The sequence below is a fragment of the Oenanthe melanoleuca genome, chromosome 2 (assembly GCF_029582105.1).
Source record: "Oenanthe melanoleuca isolate GR-GAL-2019-014 chromosome 2, OMel1.0, whole genome shotgun sequence".
In the NCBI taxonomy this organism is placed as follows: Eukaryota; Metazoa; Chordata; class Aves; order Passeriformes; family Muscicapidae; genus Oenanthe; species Oenanthe melanoleuca.
The window spans coordinates 36,133,488-36,149,943 of NC_079335.1; the positions used below are offsets into that span (position 1 = coordinate 36,133,488).

At 34.2% G+C, this 16,456-nt stretch overlaps 1 protein-coding gene across 2 annotated transcripts in view; it reads left to right on the plus strand.

Moving 5' to 3' along the window:
• ASPH (aspartate beta-hydroxylase) overlaps window positions 1-16,456 on the plus strand; it is a 109,043-nt gene that overhangs the window by 37,476 nt on the left and 55,111 nt on the right. For both annotated transcript variants that reach the window (XM_056482974.1, XM_056482976.1), the window contains exons 4-14: window positions 1,459-1,548; window positions 3,045-3,119; window positions 3,614-3,775; window positions 4,248-4,307; window positions 5,838-5,894; window positions 6,407-6,451; window positions 7,002-7,037; window positions 10,206-10,244; window positions 11,591-11,632; window positions 12,110-12,163; window positions 12,625-12,669. In XM_056482974.1, coding sequence (XP_056338949.1) covers window positions 1,459-1,548; window positions 3,045-3,119; window positions 3,614-3,775; window positions 4,248-4,307; window positions 5,838-5,894; window positions 6,407-6,451; window positions 7,002-7,037; window positions 10,206-10,244; window positions 11,591-11,632; window positions 12,110-12,163; window positions 12,625-12,669 — 705 coding nt within the window. The remainder of the gene's footprint in view (window positions 1-1,458; window positions 1,549-3,044; window positions 3,120-3,613; window positions 3,776-4,247; window positions 4,308-5,837; window positions 5,895-6,406; window positions 6,452-7,001; window positions 7,038-10,205; window positions 10,245-11,590; window positions 11,633-12,109; window positions 12,164-12,624; window positions 12,670-16,456) is intronic.

Here is a 16,456-nt window from a genome sequence, read left to right on the forward strand (position 1 = left end):
TGAATAATTTAAATTTAAATAATATGAAAAGATAGACTTAATTCTATTGTCCTGTAACCATTACTTGAAATAAATACATGTTTTTCTCACAATGCATAAAATAATATCTCTCTAGTCTAGACGAATTTGGTTTGAGACATACTAGTCCAATTTGCATTGAGATATGTTTGACTCCAAGAGAAATGTGGTAATTATTATTTTTGAAATTGTACTTACTTGAAATATAATATTTATCAACTTAAGAGTCGCTTTTACAACATTGCTAGTACTACAGGAGTTTTCATTACAGTTTAGCCTCTGCTTTCTTACATGCTGTATTTTCCATTGATTTCCTTTTATACAGCTGTTGAAAAACTAGTTTACTTTGGGCAGTGGTGTGTGTTGAGAAGGAAGTCTTATCTTAATTGACTTGGATGTAGGATTATAGGCAAATGCCATTTGGAAGGGACTTTGGGAGATCCTTATTCCAGCATCCTGCTTGGAACAGGGTCATTTCAGGGGAATGACCAGGTTGCTGTGGCCGTTTGCCAGTGTGATATTTCAAACCTCCAAGGATGGGAATGCACAGCCTCTCTGTGCAGTCTTTTCCACCAATTTCACTGCCGTCATAGTGGTGAGGGAGTTGTGGGTGTGTAAGTTTTTTCTTACAGCCAATCTGAGCCTCTTGTGTAAGTCTTGCTTGAACCCTCCTAAAGGAGAGTTGAGAGGAGAATTAGTCACATTCTTGAGCATATGGTGTCTTAAGATGTGAAATAATCCATCACAGCTGTATCTTTCTCTCCTGCCATCATGATGATGTTGATCATTATATTTATTGATTGTTTTCACTGTGTTTGGATCTAGAAAGAGACTGTGGTATAGATAGTCAGGATCTTAGTGGTAAAGTTCCATCAGTCATACTTTTTCTATAGTCATTTAGTTGTCAAAACAAACTAATCTTAAGCAGGTCTTCTAAGATGTAACATGTGCATTTAAAGTTATTCTTTTCATTCTGTGCAGTTTTTCATAAAGTTCAAATGAGTTCTTCATAGAACCTATAAAATTGATCATATGTAGCACTTTTTGCCCAAATTGAAAAAAAAACAAAAAATGAAACAATTTGCTGCCTGTTTTTTTACTGGATACTGAATAAATGTTGAGAATGTCATAGTCATTTCTTCAGTTACTTTGAAATAAAGGCAAGTGCTTAAATTTCTGTCCCTTTTTATCTCCTCATTGTATGTTTGTCTTCCAAACATCTTTGTTTACTATCTGAATGCACTTTAGTCTTTACATATATATATATATATATATATGTATATATATCACTGTATATTATGCCAACCCTGTAATTGTGATTGTTTGAATGCATATTTGGAGAGTGTAATATCAGTTAATTTAATTGAAAGAACTTTCTTATTTTACAACTGAATCAGTTCAAAAAGGGCATAAAGTTAACTTTATAACTGAAAAATGCAGGCCTTAAAGAAAGATCTGTCCCAGCACAGCCAACATCACCAGAATCTGAGGAGACTGTCCAGCCTGCTGAAAAGTCATATGTCGAATCAGGTAAGACCACCTGTGAATCACAGGTGAAACAAAAGACAAGATGCTTCATTTGAATTTTAATTCTGTGTCGGTAGCATGCAAACTCTTTTATAGATTTTATATTGCTTATCTACTGAAATTTATTTAACAGGAATCACTGCTTATTACTTCATATAAATCATTGACCATGAGAAAATATAAAATTTCATGGTTGCCATGGTATCACATCAGAATAACTTTCTGATGATGTACGGTTGTGGTTTGGGTTGATTTGCAACTGTATACCCAACCAGAATAACAGCAGATTTTTCACCTTAAAAAACAAACAAAACCCTCTCAACAACCAACTTAATAATATAATAAAGTGCTCACTTTTCCACTAAAACAACTAGTATATAATAAATACAATAAATGGAGCTCCTACTATTAAAAAAGTAATTTACACATTTTTAAAGCCCTATACTGTTAGTAGAATGTATTAAAATTAAGAGGGATTCAAGAAAAAATATTTTGCATATCACATTTCATGTATGTGATTTATATTAGTGTTATTCAGAGAGTACATTTCTCTGCTGTTTATTGAAGAGGCTTATCCTGTGTGATACGTATGTGAACCTAATACACAAACATACAAATACAGAGCATATGGCTAGTGGAGTCTATGGAATATAGATTTTGTTTTAAAAGACTTTTCTTTGGATGCCATTTATACAATATATCAAGATATGGTTTCCTGGTTGGGTGAGTTTTTTTTTGTGTGTGTGTGGTTTTTGTTTTTATGGGACCATTTTTCGTAACTGGTAGCATTTTGGATCCATATTTGAAAATGCAGGTGTTATCTGGTTTAGAGCTTTTTTGTCAGATGTGTCATTATGGGGTTTCTCAATGTTAATTTCAGGACATTTATATGAAGACAGCACTTCATAAAAATTCCTGTTCTGTCCTGGGCTGGTGTATTAAATGGCAATCACTTGTCCATGAAACCAGTTCATGATTTCTCCTGGCAATTCGTAGCAGAACAAGACCTTGATATTTTAATGTTAGTATCTATTTTCCCAGTTTATGAAGTTTGCAGAATCCTACCCCTGCAACTTACATTTTGTTGTCAAATATGACTTTCTAGTCCTGCTGCCTAAATTGTAAGAAGATAATGGATGAAAGTGTTAGTAAATTGGTTCCTTAGAAGAGAGTTCTTGGTTTGAATAGTTAGCTGAAGTTGTTACTACCCCTGGAAAAAATATATGTGCAAAAAATGCAGTGTAGATATATTCTCCCAATTCATTTTCAGATGGACAAATCTGATGTGGTTGTGGCAATACTTCCTATATTGGAGAGTAAGCAAGACAAAATTGTTTTTCTAATTGCATGATTTGCAGAGGTTCACCAGGTCAGTCTCTAGGGAACTTTGTGAAAGGGATTAAGAACATTATGGAGCCTACTAAAAGCTGCAAACCTTGAGTTAATATTTAGATTTTGCCTTTTGCACTTACCTTCACTGCAATTTATAATCTTTTTAGAGCACAAGACTGCCGACGTAGAATTGGAAGAGGAAATTAAATCTGTTCTTCATGAAGCTCTCCATTCCCAGCCTGGTAATGCATTAACACTTAGAAATTACTGAAGAGTTTATAAATACTGCCATAGGCTAGATGAATCTCAGAGTCTGGTTTTGGTATGCACTTAAAGGACTTTTGCCTGCACAGAACATTCAAATGAAATCATTCGTAATTTTCAAGAAAATTCATAAAGTTTAGTCACCAAATCCTAAAACTGTGTCTTCTTATCCAGACTGTTTGACAGTAGTAGCTGAAATCAGTCATTTAACAAAAGGTTCTTCAAAACACTCTGTAGAGGGCAAGAGTGGACAGAGCAGAGTTGGCCTTTACTGTGAGCAAAGAAGGTCCTGGCAAGTTGGGTTTATAATTCTGGATAAAAAAAAAACCTGTGCATATAAGTTTTCTGTCACTATCCATTCCCTCTGGAGACTAGCTGGAAAACACAAAGGGTGTACTGAAGACTGAATATTTGCTGGTAATAGAATATACCAGAGAAAATTTATTCACTAACAATCTGCATTATTGATTAGGGGAGAGACATGAAGATGTAGCTGAAAGTGTAAGTGACCAGTGGCAAGAAAAGGAAGAAATACATGGAGAAGCTTTTGAAGCTCCTGCTACAGATGACATGCTCAGAGACTTTGAGAATGAAATTCCAGAAGCATATGAGACACCAGACTCAGTTCAGAAAGGTATCTGAATGACTAAATATATTTAAAAATACGTTTACAAAAGAAAACCCAATCAGACAAATGAAAATATATCTCATTAAAACCTGGACTTGTAATTTCTACTTAAAATAGAGCCTTAGCAAGGGTCAACCACAGCATTATTTAGCAATTAAATATATTTTAGGTCAAAATGGGATATTTTGATGCTGTGTGTTTTAGAATTTATTTACTACTCCATGTGCTTTCAACAAAATTAATCTGTGCTCCAGATATGCATATCTCTCTCCAATAGAGGTATGAATATAATCATATAGAATGGTTTGAAAGGGTCTTTAAAGATCAGTCTGTATATACATATCCTTCTGCCATTAGGAGAAATTTGCTTAGAATTTCTGCTTAGAAATACTACTATTCTTACATATCTCTTAGAGGTATTGTGGTATTGTTTGTTGATTTAAAAATGTTAAAATGTGCAAATGTATTTGTTTCTCAGATGCTGATCCTGTGGTGGATGATGTTGGAGCAGTGGAGTCTGAATCAGATGAAATTCCAGGTATCTTTGTTTTTCCATACTCAGTAATAATGGTTTTCTGCCTCAATGTAACATATTATATGAGAAAGAAAAATAGAAAATATTAGACTGGTTTAGAAGTACATAATTTTGAATTTGGTTTTTTTTGCTCAAAAAGTAGTTGCTACTGTCTTGGAGAATTTTTCTTAAGGGATGACTACCATACTTGCTATTGAAAATATTTATTACAAATAACAGGTGACAGGTAGGGAAACTTTGCTTTCATTGGTGCAAAAACTTTTTATTTACTATGTGTTTCTGACTGTTGTGTGTGATTGGGAACTGGGTAGGCAAGTGGTCTGTAGCTGTACAGTCTAAAAAAGGGAGAATGACATGTATTGCTTATATTGTCTTCATACAGTCTATAATACAAAGGTTCTTCTGGACTATTTTTCTTGGCATTAGGGGTATCCAGTTCTTTGTGCCTTTCCTTTAGGGCTGTTTGTTTCTTTGTGTCTGACTCTGCTAATAATGAGTCAACACCAAGGTCATAATTCTGAACTGTCCTTGTTCTGTCTTTCTGCACATCTTAATTCATCTTGAAAGCTTTTTGAAATTTGGCTTGGACTAATCTGATTACCTTATAGTCATCTTCATGTTACGCTTGATGTCATGTACAATGGCATTAGCTCATCTTTCCCATTATGAAGAAGCATTAAGTGGATATTGCAGTTTCCCTACTGTCTGATAAGTATTTTCTTCAGGATTCTAACAATGTTTCTTTAGAGTATGGACAGTCTCTTGCATTTTCATTAGGCATTGATTTCTGTTTGTACTAAGTGTTAGCTTTAGACTTCGCAGTTGTGTTTGGTGTCATGGATGTGACAGAAAAATAGTTTTATTTATTTGATACAGCTAAAACTGTTTATTCCAAACTGTGTGGGGGATTAGAATCCAAGCTACTATACTTCCAAAGTAAAAAGGTAATACTTTACCTTCAGTATTGTGTTTTCTCATATGTGTCATAGTGAGTATATTAACAACTTTAAAAAGAATTGTAGTTACAGAGGAAAATAATCCTCAAATTTAGCTAGGCAATGAGGGGAAGTAAATTGCTCTAAATCTGAGATGCCAGAAGTGAAGTACATATTTTGCAAGGTCAGTTTCTGTTCCATCTCTTTTCTATAGATCCATCACCAAGTGAGTCTCCTGCAGTAAAGAAGTAAATTAGTAAAGAAGGTATTTTGCAATTTTGAAGATAGGGAATGCTTGCATTTTTTTATTTGTATTAGAAAAAGTATTTTAAAATACTGATGGATGCTAATGGCTTTTGTTGCTCCAGTTTTCCTACAGAGAGTCTAGCAGAAGGCTGGAAGAGAGACTAGCCCAACACCTTCCATCAGATTGCTGTGTGTCAAGTTGCAAATGTCAGTTAGTTTTTCAGTTTTCAGCTAAGGAGCTACATTTAGCCATTGACAGAATCATTATGTATACAAGTTAAAACAATGAAATGTTAAACATATTTCATATTTTTAATTTCAAGATATTTATTTGCTCATATTTAATTTACAGCCTTAGATGATTATGTTGCAGAGTTGGAAGAGAGAGTAAGTGATCCAGACACTCCAGGTTTGTAGATTTCCGTTACTTCAGATGATAATATCACACTTTAAAAAATGTGCTACAAAGTGATGTGTCATATTGACTCTTTTTTCACAGTTTTATTTTCAAATAGTTTTTAGATAGTTTCAAGTAGGCCTGATTTTTATGCTGCTGTGTTACCATTACATTTGTGAGCATAATACTCCATGAATTCAATCTACAAATACTTACACAAATACTTTGTTCTGTTAGGAATTTCTCAGTCTAATCAATGGATTGATTATCCAACACTACTTATATTCCTAACTTTAAGCCTAAATACAAATATGTGTAAACTTACTGTTCTCTATGTTTTATGGCATAGTTCCTGGATGTGTTTTATAATTCATCTGTCACTCCCAAATAAAATATTGTAGTATTAAGTCAATATGATTATTTCTTTCATTTTAGAGGTAAATATGTGACCTTTTTAAGCTCTCTTGTGTTATTTAGCATGAAAATTCAGTTGGAATATAAAATATGAAATATTTCTATTTAAGGTGACTCTGAGGTAATGCCAGAAGAAGCTATGGAAGATTATGCAGGTACAATCCAAAGTTGTCTTTATTTTTATTGAAGATTCATTTAATTTTGGCCCCCAAACCAAGACAATCATAAACACAAAAAAAAATGCCCAAACAAACAAATAAAACAAACCACAACAACACACAACACCCAAGACTTTGGAGTTCTTAGGTGGTGTTTTTATAGAATGTAAATTGCAAATGTAGACATCATAACTTCCTAAGGAAATTATTCTAAAACCTACATGAGAATGGGCAGAATAATATTTTGAATTTCCAGGAGAATGGATATTGGTATTTTAAATAATATAGAGGTGCTTCTGTGGATAAAAAAAGAATTTAAATATGCCAGAGATGTTGCAGTTAGTGTGATGTCAAGAAGAAATCTTGATAGGATCTTTTAGAAATCTTCACCTTTGCACTCTTATTAACTTTATTACAGTATGAACTACTATAGTTTCAAATATTTTTTTGATCTGAATAAACTTGACACTGTATTGTATTATTTGTGTGTCTTTATTGTCTTAAAATTCCATTAATTTTCCTGCTTATTTTCTTTTTTTTTAAACAGAAGATAGAGTGCATGAAGATTATAGTGAAGACCAAGGTATGGCAACTGCTATATTTAGTGAAATTATTATATCAACATCTTTCATTAATATACAAGTGGAATTACATTGTTTTAAAATTTCTTATGCTGCCACATTACTTTGCAAGTTCTCATCTAAGGTTTTGGGTTGTTGTCTGTGTTTGTAATCAATCAATCAATCCATCCATCCATCTTTTAACACTGGTCCAAGTGTGGAGTATGCATACTCATTATATTCCCATACTGATCCTCTTTGCCCTACCTTGTGCATATGTGGAATAAGAATGTTGAAGTCTTTGCCATACCTTTTCCCTTGTGAAACCTTGGCCAGGTCACATGTGGTTTATTGCATCTGTTTAGCTCAGTGTCACCTTTTCATCTTGTCTGCCCCTACCAGTTCTTTGGGAATTACCCTGTTTTAGTTTGATTTGGTTGATGATTTGCTAATGATTACTGAGACTGAATCAAAAAGTAAACAAGAATAATAGTAGTCACGGCCTTGAAACAAAGGCATGTAGTTGTGATTCCTGCTGTGACATCCTTCTGGATATCACACTTCACAATAGTTAAACATATCTTTAAGGCATTCTTGTTTATTTCCCATGTTTATGTAACCTGAGCAAAGGGCAGGGTTTCTTAACTTCAAAATATTTGCAATGAAAACTTTGAGGTTCATTCTTTCTTATCAGGAAGTAAATTCCAACATCCTTCTTTGGGATAGAAGTCAAAATTCCATTGGAAGACTTTCAGTAGCCCAAAGGTGTATTTAGCCCTTAGCCTGTGTCTTTCTTAGTCTGCAGAAAATAATTATTTGCTTCAGTTATGGTGCCCTCAACAAAATATCCCAGGAATAACAGGATAGCAAAGCAGGAGACTCTAGGTTTTTCCCAGGGCTTATTTTTTGCTTGCCTTTCCAGGAGATAGTTATTTTATGATCAATTACTGATCAAGAGTCACTTTTCTTGCTTCTCACACTTAGATATGAAGAAGTGCAACTTCTAATATTTACTTTTCATGCTCTTTCATATGTAGTGGTAATACCAACAGAAAATGCTTCCATGCCCTTGTGAAGAGACACCTATATCTGCTTTTTGGCTAAGTTGATCAGGGAGGTTACAAAGTAAGTTGCATCAGCTTTTTTAAAAACCAGTTCCACAAGCATTTCATATTCTGCAGTCTCTTCTGGCACCCCAGCACAATAACAATGAATCACTGTATTTTTGAGTCATTCATTTACTTCAGGAAGCAGCAGTTTCTTGTGCTGTTGCCTCTCTGTACTGCAATGAGAGTTTTAGATAGTATCAGATAAATCCCCCTATTCTTTCTTTATTCTTGCCAGTCCTCTGATTAGGATGATAAGGAGAATAGGAACTTCCATTCTTTTTCCCAAAAGTAAATTCTAAGGTAGCACGTGACTGTCAAAAATTATTGTTCTTTGGTATTAAATTTCCAAGCTTCTTTATGTAGTAAATTATTCCCACAGTTCAACATACTCCATGGAATACTGATTTCCTCTTGATAAAATTTGCCTTTTCACAACATAATTTTACCTTACTTTCAAGTTCCACCTTGAAGGCATTCTAGTTGTGAGAGAAAGAATGTGTCCTTTGTACTTTTTAGAGGAATTTAATTTCAAAGCTCCAACCTGGAGAGCAGTGTAGAAGAAAAAGACCAGTGGGATGAGACTGCCTTTCTGTCACACACCATTTTTTCCTTCTCACTTCAGTATGAATTCAGTTCATGTTCATGTGCTAGACACCATTTTAGCAGTTGTACCAGTTTTTCATCCCTTTTGTCTCTAGGCACATCTTTCTTGCACCTTTTGACATGGTTTTGGTTGGATTGAAAGTGAAACAGATTCACTTTATTTTTGGAGAAGAGCAATTTTGGCTTTGTTTCTCTAAAGTCAAAGAAAGGCTGGAGGCCATTGTGGAGATCTGAAATCCTTTCTCTCAAATTTAAAGCTTGTGGTTTTGGCATGAGCTCCAAAATTGCAGTTGAACCTCACAAGAAGATTCACATTAAAGCCTTCATAGGCAATTGTCTATGAAATCAACAGAAGTATAGACTTTGAATCAATTTATCTTCCCCATTTCTATCATGTGTTTCCACTCTTCTGGCAAGACCTTCTGGTGAAATATTTTCTCCATTCCTGGTGCTTTGTAGAGTTCTCAAAGCTGAAGACACTGCAAGATGATTGCTGGTCAGAGCAGTGCAATGCCTTTTGTGACTCTTGCTTTGTGAGGCTTGGTTCCTAATTCAGATCAGGAACTGCTCTAATAGGATTGCTGTAATCACATCACTGAGGTTATTGCTAATGCTGAAAATTCTTCAGGGGAAACAAGTACCCACAGTGGAGTGTGTAAATGATTGATTATAGAACAAGAATACAAGAGCTCAGTTATTATATGTAACTTCCAGTTTTATGAAGATTTTCCTACAGTTTGTAGCCATGAAACCAGAGAAATAAAGCAAGTTTGAGATTACAAAGGAGTTCTGGATGTATTTTTAAGGATATTCTGTAAGGACTCTTTCGAAGGAGTAGGGGGAGATTAGTACATAAGATTCAAAAATATCTTAAACTTACAGCATTAATATAAAGGTGGTTGTTTTTTGTTTGGTTTTTTTTTTTTTTAATGTAATGTAAATAACCTTTTTCAGATGAGGATTAGTACATGTTAGATTATGAAATTATCCAAAGCACTTAGTGAACTTTGAACGTTTTTAGTCTAAAATTCACGGTAAGTGTATATTGAAAATTCAGACAATGGATAGCATTTTGTCTATTTTCAGACATTATCTAAAATTAAATAATGTTTATTCTTGACCTATTTCTTCTTCAGAATTACAAAAATTAGACTATGCAAAGAATAAGAATGTAGGAGGATTATAATTACTGTACAGAATGATAGATTTGTAATTGTTTTCAACATTTCATCTGTGTGATAGAAAATCTTGAAATTTCAGCAATATGTACACATATGATTTCCTTTTTTTTTAAATGTAGAATTTCTACTACAAGTTCCAGAAAGCGTTCATATATCTATATAGGCCTCCAAACTAGGGGAAGTTTTTTTTAAGGCCTTTGCTTTTGCTACTAAAGAAATGAACTATATGCTTAACCAAACTTTTAGAATACTTTGTGCATATCAACCACCCAGGAATTTCATTTTTCTTTCCTTTCAGAACCAAAACATGAAAAGCAGACTGAAACTCAAGATACAGGTATATACCTCTCTCTTTCTCTCTCTAGCATAATATATATATAATATATAATATATATTATTATATATATATATATATAAGCATATAGCTAATATAGCTATGTATATTAGCTATATATAGCTATATAGCTAATATAGCTATGTATATTAGCATAAAGATAATAAACTTAATCTTGACTATGAACTTACAAACTTTCTTTTAATATGACATTCTTGAGGATTCATCTTTAAGGTCTCAGGTGACACGGAGTGGAGTGTCTGAGATTTTTAATGGACATCTGGACCACAGTAGTTCATCACAGACACTGCAACTTGTAATGAGCCCTGCTTATAACCTTGCAACCAGTGTGTAAGATCACTCAAAATGTAGGCTGTCAGTACCACCTCTGCTTTGATGCAGACTTCTTGCTGGTGCATTTGTCTAATTAGTAGAAGCAATTACAAATTATTTGTCTGCAATATTCTCTCTGGGTTTTGTATACTTTGTTGTCTTGAAATGCTAGCTCTTTTGAGAGTCATCTCAGATAGCTGACTGAATAAAACCCACAGTCATTTAGTTTAGAAGGAAGTCAAAGTTCTCTAGTGTAAATAAAATTCTAGGCATCTGATTTGCCACCTTTGTTATCATAAGAGTACAGTCAAAGGAATTTTAAAAGTGCCATATGAAGAGAAAACAAAAATAAATAATTTTTTCTTTAGAATCCATAATTTAAGTTGTAGAATTTCTTTGTTGTGCTTCAAGAAGGAAATTAGGACTCACAAATGAATTTCATGTTTATCCATATAAAAAGACTTCTAAAGTTTATAGGTGTGCAGGTTTTTTGATTGGTTTTCACTGTGTCAAGGAGATGGGAGTTGTTGCTGCAAAAAATGAACATGGGAGTACTTGAATGTATTTTGAAATATTAAGAAATAGCTTTAAAATTTCAGTTATTGTATCATAATCCAAACAACAATTATTGTAAAGGTACTGTTTTGAAAGAACTAGCTGATGAATAGAACTGTTAAGTGAAACAGGAAGGAGTTTTTAAGATGTATTCATTAAACTTTTCATTTAAATTCTTTAAAGTGTCTGTTTGTTAATAGCAGGTAAACGTGTCTGTGTGCTGGCTGTGTTCTTTTGTGCAGTGTGTAAGTTCTATCACTTGAGGGCTTGACTTCATTATTGCTCTGCATTGAATGTTTTCTTAGCTGTTGAGGATCTTACAAAGGGAGTGAATAAAGCCAGAGGGCCAGGTGTATATTTTGTAACTGTGATCCTAGTGTTTTGATGAAATATGTAAGTTTGAAAATCAGATGTTAAAAAAAGCAAGCTGATTATATACTTTTTCCTTTTTATACTTATAGAAGAAATTAATGAAGATTTTGATATTCCTAAAGACCTCTCAGGTATGAAATTTTATAGTTTGTAAAAGCTTTTTGTCTTCTATTTATGCTTGTTAAAATAATTTGAAAGAAACAAATGAAAAATACAGCAGATAACCGAATCATGGGAGGGATATTTAAAGATCATCTGGTTCAATCCCCTTGTCATGTCTAGGGACATCTTATTCTTAGTTTGCTTGCTCAAAGCTCTGTCCAGCCTAGCTTTAAACACTTCCAGGTTTGAAGCATCCACTACTGCTCTAGGCAACCTGTTCCAGTGTTTTACCACACTCATCATAAAAAGTCTCCTTATGTCCAATCTCTATCTCCTCTTTTTCACTTTAAAATCCATTGTCCTAATCTTCAGTTAACTGAACTTGTTAGATTATAATTTAAGTCTTCCTTTTTGTTTGTTAGAAATTCAATTGTTTGGCTGCTGGGAAATAAAAACAAAATTATGAATGCAATGTAAATAACTTTCAACATTTCTTTTTTATCTAGGAGTAGAAAGTAAGCAAACAGAAGATGATGTGGCCATTGAACCAGAGGAATCAGGTTTGTATATTGTTTTCCATGCATTTGCTACTTAAAAAAGTTAATAATTTGGAATTATAAATATTATGGAATAGAATTCTATGCTGCAGTAAGAATGCATTCATAACTTTTTCTGCAGCTATAAACATAATAGGTATGTATAGATGTTTTCTAAGCCCATACTGTAGTAGCCTGTGAAACTGAGATATGTGTGCTTTGGATAGTATAGTTTCAGAAGTTTGAAGTATCATGTTTGAAACTGTGCAATCCTGCAATATACTCACTGGCCTACTTAAGTATGAATCTTACTCTTGGAAAAATTCAGCTGAGGAAGAAGTTTGCATCCCACTTCTGCACAAATAGTATTACAGAGCAGTCTTAATAGGTCACTGCTTGGAATATAAGTGAAAAAAAGAAGGGAGGGTTTTTGTAAATATTTGGGAAGCACTCCAGTTTTAATTATATTCTCTTTTTTCTTACAGAAAAACCTGTTAAAGCTGAAGATTATTCAAATGATGTTCAAGTGGGTAAGTCAATCTTGGGTTCTTGTTTGTTTTTTTTCCTAGAAAATGAAGCTGTAGCTACATGGAATTTAGTAATCAAATTACTTTGTGAAGGGATATCATTATTGTCAAAGCTGCTTCTTGGATTAGAAGCAATAATTTTTCTGTTGTACTTGATAAATGCCAATGGTAGTTATTGGGTTGTATGGAAGGATTCCAAATAAACAGAGTAGATTTAATGTAAAACTTAATTTTTAATAATTTCAGATACTTTTGAAAGGGAAATACAACAATTTTAGGTCTCAGTATGAGTGCACTTCCTCTCCAGAGCAGCTATGATGAACAATGATAGTCTTACTTCTCTGTGTGTCAGTCAGAATCTTACAGTGGCACATTCTTTGGGCACTGATCTGGAAATAGGGACTGTTTGTCATGCCATCACATTTTTATTAGCAGAGTTGATTTTAAGAACAAGAGCACTTTCAGTTCTTCCATCTATTGCCTGACAGTAGTAGTAGACATGGATTTTACCAAAACAGGTTTTAGCATAGTTAAGTGGCTTCTGAATTCAAGAACTGCGTATTGTTACATTTCTTGGAGTTAGCTATTACGATTTGCTGCTTTGTTCATTGTACCAAACTAGTTATGTTGAGTGAAACAGTTATATCTCAGGGCAGTAAATCAGAGAAGCTGCAATCCAAGACCTCTAACAGCTGTATTTTTGTTTTGTGCTGATTAGCCTGACCCCCTTTCTGGGTTAGTTAATCTTTGTACTATGCAGAGGCTCTTGCAAGATGTGGTGCCCAGAGAGTTGTAAATTGTTGGGTTTTTTTTTTCCTTATGGTATTTGTATTTGGTTCTTAGTCATGCCAAAAGTTGCCAGAGAAGTGAGGAAAACACAGGAGGCCTTTTGTGGTTGTGCAGATCAGAGGCATGGTTTAGTTCATGTTTGAGTTGTGTGCTGAACCTTAGCTGAGGTGGTTTGAAATACATTGGTGCATAACTGTGTTGTCTGTGAGATCTTTCCAGCCTGTTTATCACAACAGCCATGTGGTATGTTGAAAAGTTTGAAGCCATAGCTATTAAGAGATGCATTAGCTGAAAGTGTTTCATAATGAATATGAAATATTCTTAACCAATCAGTGTAGGAACAAACAGTAGTTATCTCTGACAGCATGGGCAAGAAGTTCAGCAAAGGTAGTCTTCACTCAGTTTGTTGTGCATTGTTGGAACTGGAGAAAAGGAAAAGATGTTTGCTCTCAGAAAAGATTGCTGTTTAAAGTTAAAATAACAAAAAGGCCCTTACAGTACTATTACAAAATTTCAATATTGATAATTCCACCACACAATGTCAGTTGAGGATATTGAGGTGATTTCTTGACTTACACATACTATTTTAAAATTAAATTCAGAATAGAAGGGCCAACTCGAAATCTTAGGATTTTGGACCATATTTCTATCCGTTTTTGTGTTGAAATTTGTGGCTCAGTGTTGCAGCTATAAATTTTTTTTTTTACCTTCACCAAAAAAAAAAAATCTTAAGATGTCTTATATAGTAGTCATGGATTTTGAAATATATTTCGAATCATAACATCATTTAGATTGGAAGAGGTCCTTAAAGTCAAGTCCAGCTTTAGACCTAACACTGGCAAGTGCACCACTAAACCATGTCCCCAGGTGTCATATCTACACATCTTTTAAATACCTCCAGGCTGGGAGCTTGACCACCCTTCTGGGAAAGAAATTTTTCCTCACACTCAATCTACATGCCTCCTGGTGCAGCTCAGCACTGCTTTCTCAAACTCCCTCTTGCTGCTTGGCAGAAGAGACTGACCCTCATCTGGGTACAACCTGGTGTCAGACATTTATGGAGAGCAATTCCTCCTGAGCCTTCTTGTCTCCAGACTAAACAGCCCCAGCTCTCTTTAGTTGCTCTTTATGAGACCCGTGCTCCAGACCCAGCCACAGCTCTGTCCTTCTCTGGACACAATCCAGCACCTCAGTGTCCTCCTTGCACAGAGGGGCCCAAAACTGAACACAGGATTTGAGATACAGCCTCACCAGGGCTGAGTGGAGGGGAATGATCACTCCTCTAATTGCAGTTGTATTTGTAAATAAGATGGTGGAACTGTACCTAGTTATCCTCTCCTTTTGTAGTACTGTGTTACTAAGAGACTCCTTGCCATTTTCAAACACTGCTAGAATGAGAAATAGCTTGTGATACTTTGAAATTGTATGTATTTCTGAATAAATCTTTTAGATTTATTTGTTTTTTAACCTGTGGTTGTTTTCAAAATTAGTGCAACACACCATTTAAATCACAAAATTACCTTGACATCTATCCTGGCATAGCTTTTGGAAACACATAATAGCAGCAGCACTAGAAGGAATTAATTATTTTCTTCTTCCCTTCATAGGGAAAAAGTGAGAGAATCAATCAAAATGCATTTTAAAGACAGTTATTAAAGTTATTAAGGACACAAGTAATTATTGGATATAGTACAATGTTCATGATCCTTTATTTAGGAAGTAGAAAATGAAAATTATATGATCAGCACAAAATCTGAGTACTGCACTTACTTAAGAATTCTTATAATTTGTGTCGTGATGTGGGAAACACTCTGAAGGCAGAAGAACCAGTATTTAAAACTTCTTCTAAAAACATTACTGTTTCAGCACATAAAGTAAAATTCAAGTAGCATCTTGGGAAACTGAGAAAATAAACATAGGACATAAAGTACTGGCAACAAATAAATTTTTATTATTAGTTTTTCTTTCTGTCATGTATATTTGCTGTGTTTTTTTAATGTGAATATTTCAGTTTGAAAGCAACATTGCTCCCAAATTTTCATCTCAGATAATGACATTTGTGTTTCCTGGGGTTTTTTTTTTATATCTTCTTTGTGGTGGAGGATTCAGTATGGGGGATTTTGTTGTCAGGAGTCTTTCTTTGTTTATGCTTTTATTTCATCAGTTGTTCAAAGCTAGTATTTCCTGTTCTTTAAGCAGTAACAAACATTACTTCAGGCAGTGTAAAAGAAATGCAGAAATGTCAGTATACATTCCTTATTCCTTTGGTAGTTTGAATTCATGCAACTGTATTTGAAGCATGATGGCACCAGTTTGTATTAGGTTTGGAGCAGTCGTTTGGGTTTTTAGCTAAAACACAGGAACTTAGTTTTTTGGAAAGAAAACAGGAGGTAGCTCAGAGATTGAATTTATCTGTGAGGAACATTCTCACATCATCAGGGAAGACACTGGGTGTGGGATTTGAATATGCTGGAGTGCAAGTCACAAGTTTTTTTGCTGACTTCAGGGCACAGTAAAAGAAAGTTCATACTAGTCAAGTGTATCTTTAGGTATCTGTAAGTACTGTTTTCCAGTTCTCTGAGTGTACTTCTGGAATTATTGCCAGTGTTCTTTTCCAGATGTAGGATAATGTAGCTACACTTGTAATCAGCACTTTTATAAAATAATGGACTTCATAAACCAGTGATTTTATAAACTGGCTTGATATATTTCTGATTCAGGTATCCTGGCTAATCCTGCTTTACACTGGCACATAAATTGCAGTGGTTGTGATAGAATGGTACTTTTTGGACACATATTTTAGGGAGACATTGTGGGTTTAGAGGATACCATTACTCTCTGTATTTGGATTTTCATCCCTCTTGTATGTGTTTAGATTTAAAATATCTAGAAGTTGCTCCACTCCTCCCCTTGTATCCTTGTTATTTTTATAACTCTGCATTTATTTTACCAACTGCTGAAATCCCTTGTGTGTAGAGAAGTTTCCACTTTAGAACCTTGA